General features: G+C 42.4%; 1 protein-coding gene across 1 annotated transcript in view; it reads left to right on the top strand.

Moving 5' to 3' along the window:
- The window catches only part of TPRG1 (tumor protein p63 regulated 1), a 97,915-nt gene extending 79,371 nt beyond the window's left edge, over nt 1-18,544 (top strand). The window contains exons 5-6 of the mRNA XM_033959299.1: nt 12,202-12,355; nt 18,321-18,544. Of these exons, the coding sequence (XP_033815190.1) occupies nt 12,202-12,355; nt 18,321-18,515 (349 nt within the window). The 3' untranslated portion in view covers nt 18,516-18,544. The remainder of the gene's footprint in view (nt 1-12,201; nt 12,356-18,320) is intronic.
- The last annotated feature ends 1,413 nt before the right edge of the window (nt 18,545-19,957 follow it).

Genomic DNA, 19,957 nt, shown 5'->3' with positions numbered 1-19,957 from the left:
GAAGACTTAGGGCTCCTTTTACGAAGCTGCATTAGCGGTTTAACACGCATAATAGTGTGCGCTAAACTGCTGGCCGCACTAGACGCTAACGCCAGCATTGAGCTGGCATTAGTTCTAGCCAAGTAGTGCGGGCATAGCGTGCACTAAAACCAATAACGCAGCTTCGTAAAAGGAGCCCTTAACTGTTCGATAAGAATATTGTACTTGCTTTGGCATGAATTTGAAGTTAGGCTTTTTTTTTTTTAAATTGTAGATGGCGCAGAATGTTAATGGTCCAGTACTTGGCAACTAAATTTTAATGCCAAAAAATGTAAGGTAATGCACCTTGGTAGCAGAAATCCATGCAGAACATACACCCTGAACGGTGAAAACCTAACCAGAACTGTAGCAGAACGGGACTTGGGAGTAATCATCCGGGAAGATATGAAAGCTGTGAATCAGGTGGAGAAAGCTACAGCAAAAGCTAGACAAATGCTGGGCCACATCAGAAGGAGCTTTATCAATCGAAAACCTGAAGTCATACTGCCGTTGTACAGATCAATGGTGAGACCTCACCTGGAGTACTGTGTTCAGTTTTGGAGGCCACATTATCAAAAGGATGTGAAGAGAATGGAGTCGATTCAGTGAATGGCCACTAGGATGGTCTCAGGACTAAAAAATCTCCAATATGAAGAACGTTTGAGCAGGCTGCGTTTATATTCTCTCAAAGAGCGCAGGGAAAGGGGGGACATGATAGAAACATTCGAATACGTCAGGGGCCGTATTGATGTGGAGGAAGAAATATTTTGTCTTACGGGTCCCACGGCGACAAGAGGGCATCCGCTAAAACTCAGGGGGGGAAGATTTCATGGGGACACCAGGAAGTATTTCTTCACCGAAAGGGTAATTGATCGATGGAATGGTCTTCCATGTCAGGTAGTCGAGGCCAGAACCACGCTCGGCTTCAAGGGACGATGGGACAGACAGGTGGGGTCGCTCCAGAGGAATGCTTAAAAGATGGATTCTCGAAGGAGGGAGGGTTCTTGAGTGGGCAGACTTGTTGGGCCGTCGGCCCTTTTCTGCCGTCATACTCCACGTTTCTATGTTCAGATATAAAAATCACTAAATAAATAAACAGAATAATGCCTAAAATCCAATAAATTTAGTGAGGGTAATATTAAACACATTCTGGAAGCTAAAACTGTCTATTGTGTAGAAATAGCTTTTTATAAAATTGCCCAGATTATATGTACAAAACCCCCCTCCCACCCCCTTTTACAACACTGCAATAGCGGTTTTTAGCGCAGGCTGGCGTGCTGAATGCTCTGTGCTGCTCCAGATGCTCATAGGAGCGCAGAGCGTTCAATGCGACGGCCTGCGCTAAAAAACGCTATCACGGTTTTGTAAAAAAAAAAAATGGGGGAGGGGGAATCTATATGCTACAGTCTGTATATATATGTATCCAGCCTAAGTGGAGGTACTCACAGGGATGGGGCCGGGGAGGGATTAGTGTTTACATGAGTTCTTATAAAATATGGACATATGCAAATAAAACTGAACGAAACATTTGTGCTCCCTATGGAAGACATAATGCGTGTGTGCAGGCTCCTTCTTGGTGTAATTTTCAAAGAGAAAGTGTGAATCCACAGCACAAAGGTTGTCTGTTATACAGTTGCCACCATTGGAGGAGGAGCCCAGTGGCTAGTGAGAGCTGCCCTGGCAATTTTGCTAGAGAAGCCAGAGTTCCAAATCACGCTGAGGTGCCCTCTGACCTTGGGAAGTCACTTCACCTTCCATTAGCTCAGACACTACTTAAACGGGAAACCTCTTCAAGGGAGGTAAGAAATATACATTGTACAGAGATGCAGAAAACGCTAACTCTGTATTGTAACACCTTTCCAGAAGCTCATGTAAACTGCTCTGAATTGACTCCCCCAGTCATTACTAGGAGTATAGAAGCTTTCGTAGTAACATAGTAGATGACGGCAGAGAAAGACCCGAATGGTCCATCCAGTCTGCCCAACTTGATTCCATTTAATTTTTTTTTCTTCTTCTTAGCTATTTCTGGGCAAGAATCCAAAGCTCTGCCCGGTACTGTTCATAGGTTCCAACTACTGAAGTCTCCGTCAACGCTCACTGCAGCTCATCCTCCACCAAACGGCCATATACAGACACAGACTGTGCAAGTCTGCCCAATAAAGACCTTAGTTCTTCAAATATTTGCTATTATTTTCTGATTCTAGATCCTCTGTGTTCATCCCACACTTCTTTGAACTCCGTCACCGTTGTCCTCTCCACCACCTCTCTCGAGAGCGCATTCCAGGCATCCACCACCCTCTCCGTAAAAAAGAATTTCCTTCCATTGTAGTTTGTTTCAATAAACAATATTTTTTTAGTGAACCCAAAAATGGTTAACACAAAGGTTTTTAAACCTGTCCTGGGTTCTGCCTAATGAATATTCATGAGTCAGATTTGCATGTGTGAGAGGCCTGAAAATCTGTCTCTTGCATATTCATTAGGGATACCTTGAAAACCTGACTGGCTGGGGGGTCCCCCAGGACAGGTTTAAGAACCACTGGGTTAATATGAATGCAATCTATTTCCACACACTAAAAAATTTCTAATGTGCATTAAAAACTGTTTATTGAAACAAACTGCAAAACACTCCAAAAATAGGAAATAAAAGAAGCCAAAATCAGAAATAATTCCGAAAACACACTACGTTTTTCCTGTACAAATCCCTAGTACAGAACCTGAAATGCAACTTGCTTTAAGCTACCAGTAAAGAGGTGTGAGCAATATGCAATCAATCACTAGAACAGAAATTAGGCACATTCTCCGTGTTACAGAGGGATAATAATAAGAATAGTTTTTTTTAATATACCGCCAAACCATCAGTTCTTGGCGGTTTTACACAATAAAAATTACAAGTAATTATTTCAAGTTTATTCAAGTTTATTTAAAATATTTGATTTGATCGCAAAATCCAAATCCAATGTGATTTACATTTAGTTAAAAATTGGGTTAAAATTAAAAAATAAAAAACAAGACAATTAGTACTATTTTAATAAAATAATAAGTTTGAAAAAGGGAGGAGAAAAAAGAGGATTAAATACAATTCATAAACAAATAAAAAGGGATAGGTAATGAAACAAGAGGTTGGGGAAGGTTAATTTTCACTCCTAGTCCACTGTAAAATAATAAAATTTAAATGAATCATTTAAAAGCGTTCTTAAAAGGCCGACTTTTTAGGAGACTTTTAAATTTGCTAAGTAATTTTTCTTCTCTTATGTTGATCGAGAGCGAATTTCAAATTTGAGGGGCTGTAAAAGAAAAAAAAAATCACATCCCTCCTTGAATAAATGAATTTTAGCGAGGGGACTACTCGTAAAGATTTTTCTTTGGATCTTAAAGATTTTGTGGGAATATAGGGGATTGGAAATCTTTCTAAGAATGCAGGAGCTTTGTTTATTAATATTTTGTGTGTGAGTATTGCTATTTTATATGTGATTCTGTGATTTACGGGTAACCAATGCTTTTCCTTTAAAAGGGGAGTTGCATGATCAAATTTTTTTCTTTTAGTGATTAAAATACAGATCCAAATAACAGTGTCTTATAAAAGAAAGTAACACAATTCAATAAAGATACTAACAAAATGCAACTCTAACTTATTCAAAGTAAAATATGCACAATACAAATTATTTATACTAAAATAAGTAAGAAACTATAAACATTATTCCATGAAAATAATAATAATTTTTTAAAAAGTTTGATTTTTGAGATGTAAAATGGGATACGACAATATAGGCGCTACTGTGGAGCCCGAAGAAGCCACCTTATGTAGGCGAGCAGCATTTCCAAAACTGTCAAAAATGGTGTATTACTGATCTCAGCCAAGCTTTGATTCTCATATTCTAAACGTTCTATCATTTCCTCAAAGGCTACGGCTGATTCACAGGCTTCTTTTTTTTTTTTTTGCCAGAGTTAGCAAAACAAAACTAGTTCTAGAACATTCTGGTGGGGAGCAAAATAAATAAAGGCAGCACCTGCCTATGGATTTGGAAGAGCCTGGGGGCATGGAGAGGAGGTTTACAGACTCTGCAATCTTAATGTCTGACTGGCTGCCAGCAAACAGCATCTTAAGGCTCTTGTCATGGAAAATATTTCATGTCAGGTTATTCAGTCAGGGGAAAAAAAACAGCACTTAATACCCTTCTCACTGCCAACATTTTTCAGTTCCTTTGTGCTGATAAATAAACAAAGAACATGGGGGTAGACGAAAACATTTCATGCGGCCAAGAACTTGATTTCATTGAGAAGGCGTACTTTTCATTGTATTTCTCGAGAGGCAAACACACGTTCCCTCTGTTTTATTCCCTTGGCTTAGCTCATTCTCCCTCTGCTTTTACCTACTGCACGCAACCAAAGTCTTACAGCTGGATTTAAGGTCTGGGCTTCCTCCTAGTAACTCCCTGCTTTGGCTTGAGGGGATGGATTTCAGCTTTCTGTTGCATAGTTTTCCAGATTTGAGGAAGAGGGTCTTGGCTCTGATAGAAGTCATCTGCTCACTTTTCTCAACCTCCTATCTTTCTAAAAGAGGTAGCTGTGTATTCTGTATTCTGGGTGCTGTCATACATAGAAACATCAAGTATATTACTACACTTTTCTTGCAACGTTCCACTATACAAAGTCTTCCCCTCCTCCACTGAGATATACAAGGCCTGCACTCATACATATGGAGAACTCTAGCACAAATGGGAATACCCAAACACAACTCAGCTGATAAACGAAAATCAAGAAGCTGCAGTGAGAACTGAATATGGCAACCTTGATTGGTTTCCAATAAAACCTGGCGGCAGGCAAGGATGCATCGTCACCTTACCTGTTCAACCTTTATGGCAAATTTGGAAGAAGAGAGCGTTGGTTTCAAAGTTAGTGGCTGAAATATAAACAACTTGTGCTATGCAGATGACACAACGTTCATCACCAGCAGCAAAGAAGACATACTGTATCTACTGAGAAAAGTCAAAGCCGAAAGTCATATCATGGCATTAGAACTGAACATAAACAAGACGAAGATCGTGAACGCGAAAAATGATGAAGATTTTGAGCTTGAAGGCGATAGAAGATGTAAGTGATTTCAATCTTCTGGGGTCTTTTGTAAGCAAAGATGCAACTAGCAGGGAAGAAATACTCTGCAGAAAAGCACTTGGCCACTCCTTAACGAAGGCTCTCGACAAAGTATTCAAAGGCAAGGAAGCAACACTCCAAATGAAGATCCACGTACTCATTTTCTCAGTGGTCAATTACTGATGCAAAAGCTGGACACTTGGAAACAAGATGGAATGAAGATTGACTTATTTGAGCTTTGGTGCTGGAGAACGATTTTATGCATGCCATGGACCACCAGAAGAACTAACAAATCAATTCTGAAAGAGATCAAACTGGCTAAATCACTCGAAGCCCAAATGATGAAGTTATGACTTCCTTACTTTGGTCACTCTGTCAGAAGAGAAAGATCATTGGAGAAGGACATCATGTTTGGGAAGATCGAAGGAACCAGGCGAAGAGGGCGACCTACAATCAGATGGCTGGACACGTTGAAAACAACCATGGGGATGACGCTGGAGGACCTTTCCAGACTAGCACAAAACCGATTTCTTTTTAGATCTGTAATTCATCAAGTTGCTAGGGCTCAAATATGAGTCAATGGCACCTAACAAACTAGCACACATACGAAATGAATGTGGTATAAAATACGCATACCTGCTCCTGGTCCACCTTGCTGAAAAAAAGTCTGAACATAAGAACATAAGAATTGCAGCTGCTGGGTCAGACCAGTGGTCCATCATGCCCAGCAGTCCGCTCATGCGGCGGCCCTCTGGTCCAAGACCAGCGCCCTAACTGAGACTAGCCCTACCAGTGAAAATTCTTGTCCAGCAGGAACTTGTCCAACTTTGTCTTGAATCCCTGGAGGGTGTTTTCCCCTATAACAGACTCTGGAAGAGCGTTCCAGTTTTCTACCAGTCTCTGGGTGAAGAAGAACTTCCTTACGTTTGTACAGAATCTATCCCCTTTTAACTTTAGAGAGTGTCCTCTCGTTCTCTCTACCTTGGAGAGGGTGAACAACCTGTCTTTATCTACTAAGTCCATTCCCTTCATTATCTTGAATGTTTCGATCATGTCTGCACTGCAATGGCCCTACTTCTCAGTTACGAGAGTTGCTGTCAAGACCTACTCCAGTCCATCCTGATCCGTCTTGCCATTTTCAGTATACAATAGTGTAATACTACAATCCGTTCAACAGTTGAATTACTGCAATTGAGCTGTTGCATTGTTGTCATTGAATAGAGTTAAGGATCGTCAGAACGCCACCCAGGCCATAATACTTAGGGCTCCTTTTACAAAGGTGTGCAAAGCGTTTTAGCACGCACTGAAACAATGTGTGCACTAACTGCTAACGCGTCCATAGGATAACATGCACGTGTTAGCATTTAGGGCATGTTTAGCATGCAATAATATTTATCGCGAGCTAAAAATCATAGCGCACTCATCATAGATCCGTATCTCTACGTGGGTCCATATACTGTTTAAGTTCCTTTTGATTTTTTACTATTTTATCATATATAACTTCATATTTTCTTAAATAATATGCACTTAGTTTTGAATAATGTTGCGGCACCCCACACCGGCGCATTTCATTCCTTCATCAGGGTCAGGGATGGAACTGAAGCTGCAACATAACACAAGCTAAAATTGCTAAAGATCCAAAATAATTTTTCAAGTTTACAATGCCTCGTAAATGAAAATACATAGCCTTACAGACAACGCCAGCTGATGCGTTTATCCCTCTGAAGCAATGCCAAAGTTCTATAATGGCCGCGGCATTTTTTGACAGCGCTAAAGTATGGCTAAGTATGGATTGACTGATGGATCAATGATGTCGGGGGGGGGGGGAATCTGTCTACTTTAGTGCTGTCAAAAAATGCTGCGGCCATTTTAGAACTTTGGCATTGCTTCGGAGGGATAAGCGCATGAAGGCTTCAGAGGGAGAGCTGAGGGTGGAGATGATACACATAAAGGCGAAGAGCCAAAGAGGTACAAGGAGTTGGGTGGGGGTGGAGAGGAGAAGAGATGTTGGCACTCTCACCAAGAAGGCACCCGGGGTGGTCTGTCCCCTTTACTACTGGTCATTGGCGGGTCATAAGTATTACAGAATATGGGGAATGTGACAATTTATCTCAGGTTTCAGTTGGTGTAAATCCTTGTGCCCAAAATTGGGTACGGATCCCAGCACCAAATGTGGAGTGCCATGTATAGCACTCATTTTGATTGACACCCAAATTTGGGTTCACAGTGCGCCCTCTTACCGATATTTATTTGACGAAAACAACCACAAAACAGAAACATGAAAATATTTTGAGCGTGAATCTTAGGATCCTGAACTTTCCTAAATTACTGACAATGTCGCCTAAAGAATTCTTCTATAGATTTTGGAAAGAAGTATTTAAGTACCCGGAAGATGGACTTCCTCCTTTTCAAAAAATATATTTCTTACCAATCTGAGAGAAAAATGTAGCCTCCGCCCCCTATGGCTGAACCTGATCCCTCAAGCCCATTGAATATAACGGGAATTCTGGAAACCTCTACATTTCTGATTACTTTTGTTTTCCATCAGGATAAAGAATCACTTCTTTAGCTTTTTTTAGGCTGAAAGAGGTGATTTTTTTTGGACAGTAATATATCAATTTTTCCAGACATCTCGAAAATAACACAAACCAGGAGGAAACGGTTTCTAGAAACGAGACAGTATGTGATTGCTTTGGGAGCCAAAATTCAATTAAGATATCCATGTAAATGTATGATCTATTTGGATCAAACATCTTATATCTTCTACAAACCCTCCCAATTGAGATATTTTCTTGAAGGAAAAGGAGTGGTAATGTCTGTCCCTTCTGTTGAACATCATAAGTGATTGATTCTAGTTTAAGGTCCATGAATTAATGGAAGAAGTAATGCTACAATATCCTGTGTACACATTTTTCTTTCTTCTTTGTTTTTTCCAAGTAAGTCACTCTCTCTGATATGTGAATTGTCTCTCTCTAATGAGGACTGTTAAGATTGTTGATATTTGGAATTGTACTCGTATATCTTAAAAATGGTGGCAAAGTCTCTGGTTATATATATAAATTTCTTTGAGATATACATATACAAATGATATAAATAAATAAAAAAAGAAAATATTTTGAGTGCCCATCGCTAATATTACGGACCCATTACCCAGGTAACCATTCAAATAAAGTTAGGACAGAAAAAATTTTATCCGGTTAGTAGTTCGAATGGTGCAGTTGCTTGCTATTCTGTCCAGTTATTCAGAGATGGTTGCTGGTAGTGAAGAACTGGATTTCTATTTAGCTGCCGTGACCAGTACTTCAGTGCTTTTTGGGCTTTGATACCTTTCGAAGGACCAGCCCCAAAAGGGTGTGGCCAATGAGTTTCCAGCTGTACACGTCCCTCCAGGACATAGGAACCTGTTTTCTAAGGAAGGCATGAGAGAACTATGCTAGCAGTATATTCATTAATACCTTGTTCTTACACAGAGTTTATAGACGATCCTCAGCGAGGCCACCCCCCACTCAGTATTCACTCGTAGTGGGTGGCTTTATGGCTCAAATTGTCACAGGATCGATTTATTTTAATATTTTTTTCTTTAATTTCTGGTTTTTTAATTCTCTTATTTCACTATATTAAACTTTTCATAATATATAACATTCGATTTATTGTTTGCCCTTAGCTGTGTGGTCGTAAATCAAATGGGGGAGATATACCGACAAGTTGCACCCATGGGTTTCCAACGGTTTCTTCAAGGCTATCACTCCCTCATAAATAAGACACCATTCTGAACAGACCACTACGCTCCGCAAGGTTTACTTTCTGGCATACAGAAGGTGCTTGATTGAGTATTACCTTATTCTTGAATATCATACAAAAATAGTGTCATAGGATAATTCATTGCAGCCACCACAAGTGGTAGAAGTCTTACGAGCAAAGAGTTAATACTTTCCTTTTTAAAAAAACTGAAACCTTCCAGCACAATGAGTTCATAAACTTCCTGGGCTTAATGGATTATGCCCAATTCGAATCTTAATATTGCATAAATTTGGCTTAAAATGTTTGAAAGGTGTGTCTTATGCTTGCTATGTTTTAAATCCATTTGTTGGAACCAGAAGCACGTGCAAACTGTAGCTATTCAGACCTTCTAGGTGTAAAGGAATCTATGCGGTTTACAATAAGAGTTAAATCAAGTTCTTGGAAGTTACAGTGCAAGAGCATGATGTAAGGCCATCAAGAATAGACTGTTTCGTTGCTTAAGCCATGCAAAACATCGTAATGGATGGGAGTAGATAAGGGGACATAAAAACATAAGAACATCAGTAGGGGAGAGTGTGGCTTCAAACCCACACTGCTCCTTGTGACCCTGGACAAGTCACTTAATCCCCCCATTGTCCCAGATACATAAGATAGATTGTGAGCCCACAAAGTACCTGAATAAAATTCATGCAAGCCATTCTGAGCTCTCCAGGGAGAACAGTATAGAAAATTGAATAAATATAGGAAAGTAGCCCTGAGTCAGACTGAGGTCCATTGAGCTCAGTGGTCAGCCCAGGTTGCAAGTACCTAGTAGATCCCATAAAGTAGATCTATTTCCAATGATTTATTTCCAGGGCTAAACAATGGCTGTCCCAAGTCTACCTGGTTCATCATATTTTAATGGGCTTTTCCTCCTGAAACCTGTACAAACCTCTTTTGAATCCCACTGTTTTGGTCCTCTTGACCTAGGGTTACCAGATTTTAGTTAAATAAAATCCAGATCCATAGCCCTGCCCCCAGGCCCACCCAGTTCAACCCCATTATGCCCATGTCACCCCCCAGCCTTCCCCCCCCCTCAACCTGTTCCTGTCAGTCCCAAAGAAGAAGCTTTCCAAACTCAGATAAAGCCATATTGAACTATTGTTACTGAAGAAGAATCATGTAGACCCCGTAGGGAGCTCCTTCAACTTCTAAAGCTGATATTATAGGAACCTGGGAATACCACATCCATAAAAATTACTCAAGGATTAGGGCCCGAATATATCCCTTATTAACTCAAAACAAGCCCCACACGGACAAACGATACACACACCCAGCAACACTACAAGGTCTTGCTTACATTCACACTCCCCAAAGAGAAAGGGGCTTGTTTTGAGTTAATAAGGAATACCACACCCACCAGTATAGGAAGAAAGGATGCTGCTTGGAGCTTGTTCATACTCTTGTGTAGGCTCTCCAAAGCTCTGCAAGAATTCTCCTGATATTTTTGCTAATTTTGCTGGAAGTTCAGCTACCTTAGATGGATCTTGACGTCCCGAACGCAAGTTCTTTGGAGTTGGAGGCAGAAATGTTATGGCCCAGCCAATGAACTGCACTCCGAGAAAGACCTGGCAACAGTATAATGAGTCTTTTATTCAAGCTAGATTGAAAGAAGTTCATCCCCTTTGGACAAGAATCCTTGTACCCGGCACACGAATTGATTATATGAAGCGGTAAATATATTCCATTGTTTAAGGAGGATGTTGTGGAATAAAGCCAACATGCCCCATTAACCACACATACAGCAGAGGTACTGAGCTGGGCTTTGGTTGCCAGGCATGAAACCAGCCACCTCTCTCGAGCTAAATTTGGAAAGACATGTGTTGCAACAGCGAGGTGCATAAGAATATGCCTGACTGCTGTGTCTGTATTTTTGTTAAAGGATTGCATTAAAGTAGATTATTGGGTTTCAGCTTTCAAATCTAATGGCTGAAGTTTGAAAATGGGAGATGGTTATTGCCAAGTGGTTTTTTTATTTTGTATTTTTCTATAGTGACTGTGTGTTTTGTCTATCTGTGTGATATATCAGGTTCACTTCTTTCCAATACAGCAAAACCCCAATGCTCCAAACTGCAGGAGCCTTTTGCAATTACAATAATCTCATATCAGCCTTCTGTGGCAGTTTCTAGCAAAAAAATATATATATATTAGGGGACATTCAGCCAGTAGTGGTCAATATTATTTTGGCCACCACTGGCATTACCCATGGATATTCAGTGCTGGTGGGAGCAGTTCAGGAATTTCTTTGGCTGGCGGGGCCTCAGCATTCTTGCCAGCAACGGTATGTTTAATGCATTCGAGGGGGGGGGAGGGAGGAATGTGTTGACCTCCTTCTCCAGTTCACCCCAAAAACTGGAGGGCTGTCTTTATGGCCCTGGTGCTAGTTATGTTGTTTCATCTTTGCTAGGGTTACCAGACCTCCGGATTTCTGCAGACATGTCCTTATTTTGAGTTTTCAAAATAAATTGCATCGAGAGGGGGCACCCGTGCATGCAATGCGGTGACATCACGCACACGTGAGTATGCGTGTGACATCATCGTGTCACATCCGTGGATGCCTTCCTGCTCGACGAACAGGCAGTGGGGGTGGAGCTGGGGCTTAACAGGGCGGGGATGGGTGGAACTGGGTGAGCCTGGGGGCGGATCTAGGGTCCGGATTTTACTGACGTAAAATCTGTTAACTCTAATCTTTGCACTACTGTATTTATCTTTTTCACCTCACTCATTATTTCTTCTCAGCCTTCTCTTCCTCCTAATCTGGTCTATATCTTTTTGAGAAGGGGCAACTACAGCTAGGGTTACTAGAAGTCTGTCCCAGTAAGGCAATTCTTATGTTCTTATGTGAGCTAAATCTAGGACAGTCGAGCCATTGTGACATCACTGATGAGTTTGGCTCTTAGTCATTGGTGGAATGAGGCATTGTGACATCACAATCTGAGCTCTGGAATGTTGCTACTCTTTGGGTTTCTGTCTGGTACTTGGGACCTGGGTTGGTCACTGTTGAAGACAGGATACTGGGTTTGCTGGACCTTTGGTCTGTCCCAGTATGGCAGCTCTTATGTGAGCCGACTATAGGACAGTCGAGCCATTATGACATCACTGATGAGTTTGGCTCTTAGTCATTGGTGGAATGAGGTATTATGACATCACAATCTGAGCTCTGGAATGTTGCTACTCTTTGGGTTTCTGTCTGGTACTTGGGACCTGGGTTGGCCACTGTTGGAAACAGGATCCTGAGCTTGATGGACCTTCGGTCTATCCCAGTAGGGCAACTCTTATGTTCTTATAGTCTCTCTGTCATACTGTTTCTAGACGCGAAGGAGAAGGTTTACGCATCTACTGGGATAAACTGCGTGAGCCCTCATTTCTGAACCGTTGGAACCCTTGGTCCGCTGATCTTCCATACACCACATTCACTGAACATCCAATGAAGAACTCCAGTGAGAAGTTCACCACCATCTGCCAGGTAACACGCATCTCTCATAGCGCTGACCACAACAGCAGCCATGGAAACCCTTATTCGTTGCACCGAAATTCCTTGCACACGTATCACATTTAGCTAGTTTACGCTAAATGCTCTGATGATGCTCTGACTCTCATTGAATTCCTATGAGCGTTGGAGCAGCGTCGGTGCATTCAGCGCTGTGGGCCGCGGTATAAACCTTTACTGTGGCTTAGTAAAAGAGAGCCTTATCTACCAAATTGCAAAAGTATGGAACTCGCTTCCCATTGAAGTTTGTGCAACCGTTGTATATGCACTGTTCAGCAAAAGTCTGAAGTCCCTGTTAGGGGCCTAAGGAGACTCTGACTTTGTCATTCTATAGAGTAAACATTTATTACAATGTTAGTGGTTACTTTACTGTTTTAGATGCCTTATCGTACATTACAGGTATAATTTTATGTAACATAATAATAATAATAATAACAGTTTATATAACGCAGGGCCGTGAAGTTCTATGCGGTTTACAATGATTAGAAAGATGCTACAAATTGAGAGGAACTTACATAGTTGAAGAATAGTGGCTAACAGTTTAAGGGAACAGTTGTAATGGGGGGGATTGAGATGGAAGATTGTAATGGAAGAGATTGTGCAGATTGGCACATGTTTAACTAATGTGACCATACATCCCGTTTTGAACGGGACAGTCTTGTTTTTAGATCCCCCCCACACAGCTTCGGGACGCTCAAATGTCCCGTTTTCAGAGGGAGCGTCATGAAGCTGTGCGTGGGGACAACGGGACAGGCAATTGCGGAGCCTGGGCTCACTCCCTGATTCCCCGCTGCCGACACAGCAACAGGGCCAGGTGAGTGCAGCGGCTGTACAACGGCCGGCCCAGAAGCCTTCTTCTTGACATCAATTCTGATGTCGGAGAGGAAGTTCCGGGCTAGCCAGGCAGAGATTGGCTGGCCCGGAACTTCCTCTCTGATGTCAGAATTGACATTGTGGGGGAGGCTTCTGGGCCGGCCGTTGTGCAGTCACTATACTCGCCTCACCTGGCCCTGTTGCTGCATCGGTGGCGTGGAAGCAGGGAGAAATTGTTGTCGTCATCGGTGGCATGGGGGGAGGCAGGGAGAGAGAAAGAAAGAAAAAAAATGTAGGGGATTGTGGCGGTGGTGGCTTGGGGGGGATAGGGAGAGAGAAAGAAAGGGGGGCAGGGAGAGAAAAAGACAGAAAGAAAAAAATGAAAGAAAGGATGCACAGTTAGAAGGAAGTGCAACCAGAGATTCACCAGACAACAAAGGTAGGAAAAATGATTTTATTTTTAATTTAATGATCAAAATGTTTCAGTTATATCTGCTGTCTATATTTTGCACTATATTTGTCTATTTTTCTATAGTTGTTACTGAGGTGATATTGCATATTTTAAAGTCATCTGTCTTGACCTCTTTGAAAAACCCCTGAATATAAATGATAATTAACATTTTTTCTGCTCACAGTGTGCTTTGTGGGGTTTTTAAAATTAATCTTATGGTTACCATTATGAATTAATAAGATATTGTGTGTACATGAAAAATGAATGGAAGAAATTGGGGGTGGGTTTGGGAGCGGGTTTGGGGGCGGGACTGAAAATTAGTAGATGTCATGTTTTGATGAAAAAAATAAATGGTCACGTTATGTATAACTCTATATAGCATGGATGATTCTATGTAGTGATATGCTGCTTATAACCCACCTAGAACTCTGTTTTGTGAGGATTCGGCAGGATATAAGATTGCATTTAACATAACATAACATTTAGCATTTCTTTGAGAGAATGACACTTAAGTGATTCTTAAATCTTTCTCTTTTTCCAAGAGCAACGTCTTTCAAACCAGCTCAAAGGAACATGGAATTAGATTGAAAGTGATAAAATCTTGATGAGGGCGGTATACAGCATTGACAGTCCTGTTTGAAGAGGAAGGGCTGGTGTTTGAGTAATTAATGTGTGCACGTGGTCTGGAGTAGGGCCACGAGGCATGAATGACTACTGCACCACGGAATTTGCACATTTTCCTAAGCAGGAAGTGAACAATAGCAACTCCCCCCACCCACTACTGAAACACCCCCCCTCAGAAGTCACAAAAGGAGCCAGAAACATCAATATTCCATCTATTAACAATTGCATGCACTTAATGGAATTGTCTTCTTACAGGCCATGAAGCAATCCTGTATTGGTAAACAGAAATTCCAAAATTTTTTCTCACGCCAGGGTTTCAGTGGCATTGTTCAAATAGTGCCCCTGAGAATGATTGCAGACCACCCAGAGTGGCAAACTATCCGGATAGTCCTGAAAGTCAATGATCCTGCGCGAATAACTCTTTTTGATAAAATTAGGATTGAAAAACATTCAGATATACATTTAAAATCTGTAGATCATGCTCAAAAAATATGATCACAATAGTTAAATGTCAAGCAGAGGGTTGGTAACTTGAGTGTATTGTGATGTCTCAAACTTTTTTTAGCTCTGGCACCCTAAAAGGAGCAAATGTTTTTCGTAGCACATTATAATTGAAATTATAAAGTTGCAAAACCAACAAAATTTAAATTTGAGAGTTATTTATGTGAAGCTATGTATGGGTAATTGTAACATTGGTGCTTGGATGCAAAGTAATGTCACAGTTTTGTCATCGTATTGTGGAGGAAGGCTACGAAAATGGTCTATTCACTCAGAGAATAGTTAAGTTCTGGAACGCATTGCCAGAGATTGTGGTAAGAGCAGATAGCATAGCTGGTTTTAAGAAAGGTTTGGACAAGTTCCTGGAGGAAAAGTCCATAGGCTGGACCACACACCTAGGATTACCATATGGCTTCAGGAAAAAAAAAGAGGACGGATTGAGATATTCAGGTTTTATTTCCATTGAAAGCAATGGGAGTAGAACCTGGCTGTCTCAATCTGTTCACCTTTTTCTGGAGCCATTTGGTAACCCTACACACACCTCAGGCGTTAGGCAAGGATGGATCTTGTCACCTTATCTGTTCAACCTATACAGTGAAACCATCTTCAGAAAAGCAAATATGGAAGAAGAGAGCGTCGGTTTCAAAGTTGGTGGCTGAAATATAAACAACCTTCGCTATGCAGATGATACGACGCTCATCACCAGGCGTAAAGAAGACGTGCTGTATCTACTGAAAAAAGTCAAAGCCAAAAGTCATATCATGGCATTAGAACCGAACATAACATGAACAAAGGAAATGATGAAGATTTTGAGCTTGAAGGCGATAGAAGTTGTAAAGGATTTCGATCTCCTGGGCTCTTTCGTAAACATAGAAGCAACTAGCAGGGAGGAAATACTCCGTAGAATAGCACTTGGTCACTCTTCAATGAAGGCTCTTGACAAAGTATTCAAAAGCATTGAGGTAACACTCCAAACGAAGATCAGACTTGTCCACACACTCATTTTCTCAGTTACAGATGAGAAAGCTGGACACTACAGAAGCAAGACGGAAAGAAGATTGACTCATTTGAGCTTTGATGCTGGAGAAGGATTGTAGGTGTGCTGTGGGCTGCCAGAAGAACTAACAAATTGATTCTGGAAGAGATCAAACCAGCTAGGTCACTCGAAGCCCAAATGATGAAGTTACGACTGTCTTATTCTGGTCAGAAGAGAGAGATCACTAGAGAAGGACATCATGTTCGAGAAGATCGAATGAACCGGGCGAAGAGGGCGACCTGCAATCAGATGGCTGGACACATTGAAAACAACCATGGGGATGACTCTGGAGGATCTTTCCGGACTACCACAACACACACCTCATGTTGGTTCATAGACAACGGCACGAAAGACAAAAGTGCGTGCCGACAATTGAGCGCAGCGCGGAGGCGCGCACCACACAAAATTACAGTTTTTAGGGGCTCCGACGGGGGGTTTTGTTGGGGAACCCCCCCCAGTTTACTTAATAGACATCGCGCCGGCGTTATGGGGGGTTTGGGGGGTTGTAACCCTCCACATTTTACTGTAAACGGAACTTTTTCCCTAAAAACAGGGAAAAAGTTAAGTTTTCAGTAAAATGTGGGGGGTTACAACCCCCCACAACGCGGCACGAGTGGCGCGCGCCTCCGCGCTGCGCTCAATTGTCTGGGCGCGCCTTTGTCGTGGTGCGCTTTTGACACCCCTCATGTTTACTCTTTAACATGAGGTAGACAAAGGGATTCTAGTTTAATGGGAGGGGGGAGAGGGGAGAAAGGTATAACAAATAAATCAATAGTTATTCCTCAGACCCTCTAGTGGGGAACCAACTGATTTTTGACTCTGTAAGACTGAATTACCCTGACCAAAATGAGTGAAAAAGGAACCGTATCCAGAGGGTGCATTAGGTCTTGATTTTCCAGAGTCATAGTTAGTTTGCGTGTACAGGGAGACCCTATGAAAATGGAGACCCATAATTATTTGTAGAAAGGAATTGGTGAGGGTTTGGAACCAAGAAAGCGTTTCTTTTCTTTCTAGTTCAGCAGAGAGATGGAGGCTAATAGACAGAAGCTTTGCTGTTTCTGTCTAGTGGTTTTCACACATTTCACCCAACCATCAGCAAGATGAGATCTGAATGATTCAGGGCAGGCCCTTGTGCTGAAGAGAAGTAGCGGATTCGTGTCAGCATTTAGCTGTAAGGTGGAGATGAGAACCTGGGTTCCACAGAGACAATTATATCCAGACTGTTCCAGGGAGAAGTCTCATGTGCTTCAACTTTCCTCCTCCCCTCACTCAGTTTAAATGCAGCAGCGCAGGAGACAGAGCAAAGGACTCAGAAAAGAGACCAGAATATAGGGTTACCAGACGTCCGGGAAAACCCCGGCATTTGTCTGGGTTTTTGGAAAGCCCTGATGAGCTCTGGCTACATCTGGAGAGCCTACAAGCATGCGTGGATGACATCACACACAGCCACGCATACTCCGGGCCCTCCAGACGCTGCTGGAGCTCATCGGGGATGAGAGGAGGCGGGGGGGGGGGGGGGCTGGGGGGGCAGAACAGGGTTGGAGGCGGAACTGGGGCGGGGCTGGAGGCGGAACAGGGCGGGGTCATGTATCCGGGGGTTTTGCGGAAGAAAATATGGCAACTAAGATGAACCTTTTCCTATCGTGTGTCCCGGACGACGGGACATTCAAAAAATGTCGTTGCCATTGTGGATAAACAGTCTGTGTGGACTAATAAAGAGCCAGGAACACAAAATATTTGAATTTACAGACTTAGGACTTATTTACATTATGTTTACAATAGCCGTAAATGATAACGGTGAATAATACAAAACTTTGCTAAAATAATTACGATTGGAACCAGCGTGACGTAAAATTTATTACGATAGGAAAAGGTTAAAGAGATTGTATAGAGATATTAGGAAGCACGGAAAAGGAAAAGGTAGGACTTAGGATGCCCAAGTCATAACTTTCACAATTCCCGTAGTATTTTACAGAAGGCTTTCCCAAACATGGACCCTGTTGTAAAATATGTATAAGGATGCTGGTAATTTCTCAAGAAATGAGGCAAAAAACTGCTTTTATTTCCTTTGTTTTTTTCTTTTTATCTTTTTTCCCCACAATTTTATTAAGAGGCAACTGTGGCCACATTGAACTAAGAACAACAAAATGTTCATGGCAAAGCAACCCAGCTCAACCTGAACCCCCCCTAAGAACATCAGCTGCTCTTCAAATGAGAAACAACACAGAACAGTATCATTGATATGACTGACTTTTTCACACTGTTTTACCAACCAGCACATCCAGAATCAGAACCATATAGGGCTCCTTTTACGAAGGCGCGCTTGGGCCTTAACACCCGGAATAGCGCACACCACATTGCCCTGCGTGCTAGCCGCTACCGCCTCCTTTTGAGCAGGTGCGCTCATCCGGTGCAGGCAATAAAAATGCTAGCGCACCTTCGTATAAGCAGCCCATACTGTGACGAGAATCTCCTCTCCTGCCCGCTGACTGTCTTGGGTTTGTTTTCTTTTCCCTCAGCTCGATCTCTTCACTGCTCAGCTGGCGCAAGCGGTTCAGAACGCCCACGCGAAGAACCCTGTCCCTGGAAGAGCCAACGGAGTTTTGGTCTTAAACCAACCGATTCTCATTGAGACGTATACGGGGTGGATGGCCTTCATTGGAAACCGGAACAAACTGGGCTACTCGCTTGCCCGGGGCAGTGTGGGCTTTTGAAATACAGTTTCCATTTTGGCCAAAGTCAACATGAGTTTCAAGTTTCAAGTTTATTAGGTGTTTTTATATACTGCCTATCAAGGTTTTATCTAAGTGGCTTTTCCAATCAGGTAGTCAAGTATTTTCCCTACCTGTCCCGATGGGCTCATAATCTATCTAACATACCTGGGGCTATGGAGGACTGAGTGACTTGCCCAGGGTCACAAGGAGCAGCACAGGGTTTGAACCCACAAACCCAGGGTGAGACTATTCAGGGCATTTCTATAACTAGGCGCCTGCAATTAGGTGCCTCTTCCATGCCTACCTGTTAAGAAACTTGACATTTACAGACATAATTGTACTATGCATTATTTTGTAAGATAACGCTAAGGGCCTAAGTGCATAACTGCAAGGGGCAGAGAATGGGAGGGGCATGGGTGTGTCTCCAACATACAAACGTACCAGCATTGGATGACACCCTTAGGAGCACTCATTTATGCCAGCCTTTGACTTGGCATCAATGGCATCGCCTAAATCTAGGTGAACATAAGAACAGACTTACTGGGTCAGACCAAAGGTCCATAAATCCCAGAAGCCCGCTCTCATGGTGGCCAATCCAGGTCACTAGTACCTGGCTAAAACCCAAAGAGTGCAACATTCCATTCGGAATCCCCAAAGAGTAGCAACATTCCATGCTACCGATACAGGGCAAGCAGTGGCTTCCTCCGTGTCTTTCTCAATAACAGACTATGGACTTTTCCTCCAGGAACTTGTCCAAACCTTTCTTAAAACCAGCTACAGGGGTCTCAAAGTCCCTCCTTGAGGGCCGCAATCCAGTTGGATTTTCAGGATTTCCACAATGAATATGCATGAGATCTATGTGCATGCACTGCTTTCAATGCATATTCATTGGGGAAATCCTGAAAACCCGACTGGATTGCGGCCCTCAAGGAGGGACTTTGAGATCCCTGAGCTATGCTATCCGCTCTTAGCTGGTTTTAAGAAAGGTTTGGACAAGTTCCTGGAGGAAAAGTCCATAGTCTGTTATTGAGAAAGACACAGGGGACGCCACTGTCCCTGGAATTTGGATTGTTGCAGGCATTCCATAACGACATCTTGGTGCAGAACTGGTGCTCATCGCATGGCATCGGCACCCCTCACTGGAGGTGCCAAAGTTATAGAATTACCCCATTGTTTGTTCTTTTGATTTTGTTGGCATTTCAAGAGCATTTAGCATTATTTGCTTGTATGAATATATGGGGTCGTTGTTTAGCTGGCGGAGCTCAGTATTTTGCTGCCCACCGCCAGCATTATGCTCGGAAATGCAATACCAGGCCTTGTCCAGGCTGCAGTATTAAATTTTGGGCTTTGCGGAGCCAGCTGCAAGTGTAATATTCAGCACTTAACAGGCTATGGAGCGCTGCATAAAGATATGACTGACTTTTAGGTGGTCCTATTTCTGC

This window comes from Geotrypetes seraphini, chromosome 9 (genome assembly GCF_902459505.1).
Source record: "Geotrypetes seraphini chromosome 9, aGeoSer1.1, whole genome shotgun sequence".
NCBI classification, from domain to species: domain Eukaryota; kingdom Metazoa; phylum Chordata; class Amphibia; order Gymnophiona; family Dermophiidae; genus Geotrypetes; species Geotrypetes seraphini.
The sequence above is the reverse complement of the archived record's forward strand: the minus strand, read 5'-3'. Positions and strand labels throughout refer to the sequence as shown.